Consider the following 1,634-nt stretch of genomic DNA (forward strand, 5'->3'; position numbering starts at 1 on the left):
CAGGCGTTTGGAAATTGCTCCCAAGAATGAATGAGACTTGTGGAGGTATACCATTTTTTTCTGAGGTCTTGGCTGATTTCTTTTGATTTTCCCATGATGTCAAGGAAGGAGGTCCTGAGTTTGAAGGTAGGCCTTGAAATACATCTACGATACACTTCCAATTGACTCAAATGATGGCAATTAGCCTATCAGAATCTTCTAAAGCCATGACATCATTTTCTCGAATTTTCCAATCTTTTTAAAAGCACAGTCAACGTAGTGTATTTAAACCTCTGGCCCACTGCAATTGTGATACAGTGAATTACAAGTGAAATAATCTGTCTGTAAACAATTGTTGGAAAAATGTAAAAGTGGGTGTCCTAACCGACTTGCCAACACTATAGTTTGTTAAAAATACATTTGTGGAGTGTTATAAAAATGAGTTTTAATGTGTCCAACCTAAGTGTATGTAAACTTCCAACTTCAACTGTAAGTGTTAGCTAGCTTTACATTCTTTTGTTGGCTAACATTACCTTAATACTGAAAGTGCAATGATATGTTTCCAATAAACAATATGTCACTATTTAAAAATATGTTTCATATGGATCCTGGTTAAAAGTATTGCTGCCATTTGGGATGCAACCCCATACTGCATAGGATGGCATTTGGGATCCAACCACACACTGTGGTGAAGCTGCAGTATTTCACACTGAGATCAAGATGCCAAGGCCTTATTAAACGGCACTCTCAAACAAGCTCATAACCCCCTCCCCCGGATTCTCTGCCCTTACTCTGTGCATGCCCCTGTCACCTTGAATTTCTGCAAGTGGCAGGCTCAGGGGGAGGCGAGGTGCAGGAGGCAGGGTAATGAAGGATTTCATGGAGACCCCTCCACTATGTGCCGCCTCCTCACGTCCTCCACTGCCCCCCAACTCCTTGTGTCACCTCCTCAACTCCTCCACTGCCCCCCGCCTCACCTGTCACCTCCTCCACTGCCCCCCACCTCCTTGTGTCACCTCCTCAACTCCTCCACTGCCCCCCGCCTCACCTGTCAACTCCTCCACTCCCCCCCACCTCCTTGTGTCACCTCCTCAACTCCTCCACTGCCCCCCGCCTCACCTGTCACCTCCTGCACTGCCCCCCACCTCCTTGTGTCACCTCCTCAACTCCTCCACTGCCCCCCGCCTCACCTGTCACCTCCTCCACTGCCCCCCACCTCCTTGTGTCACCTCCTCAACTCCTCCACTGCCCCCATCTCAACTGTCAACAACTCACCTCCTCCACTGCCTACCACCTCCCCTGATGCCTCCTCACTTCCTCCACTGGCCAGTAGTAAGCGCAGGTAGGCTGATGAGGAGGAGGAGGAGGAGGAGGAGGACACTGTGTACAAACCACCAGTACTGCTCACCCGTAAACCTCATTAACTGAGCTACAACCTTCAGACGGGAGGAAAGAAGGAGAGGTAGGAGAGGTAAAATTACGCTCAGAATCTCTGTTAATTAGCTTGATTATCAGTGTACCTCCACTGTGTATCCAACCAATTATCTACAGTTAGATATTGACAAAACAGCAGAAGGTACATGTACAAGCTCCTTACGTCAACAAATGCAGTACTAATACAATTACTTAGCATTGCGACTAGAGTGAAATTTGCT

The 1,634-nt window shown here is 47.2% G+C and overlaps 1 protein-coding gene across 1 annotated transcript; it reads left to right on the top strand.

Annotated features, from left to right (window-relative positions):
• Nucleotides 1-875: 875 nt before the first annotated feature.
• On the top strand, nucleotides 876-1,325 carry LOC129823307 (uncharacterized). The gene has a single exon (XM_055882236.1). It carries the CDS (start codon nucleotides 876-878, stop codon nucleotides 1,323-1,325), a length of 450 nt encoding a protein of 149 aa, XP_055738211.1.
• Nucleotides 1,326-1,634: the final 309 nt, after the last annotated feature.

Source organism: Salvelinus fontinalis, chromosome 25, assembly GCF_029448725.1.
Source record: "Salvelinus fontinalis isolate EN_2023a chromosome 25, ASM2944872v1, whole genome shotgun sequence".
Taxonomy (NCBI): domain Eukaryota; kingdom Metazoa; phylum Chordata; class Actinopteri; order Salmoniformes; family Salmonidae; genus Salvelinus; species Salvelinus fontinalis.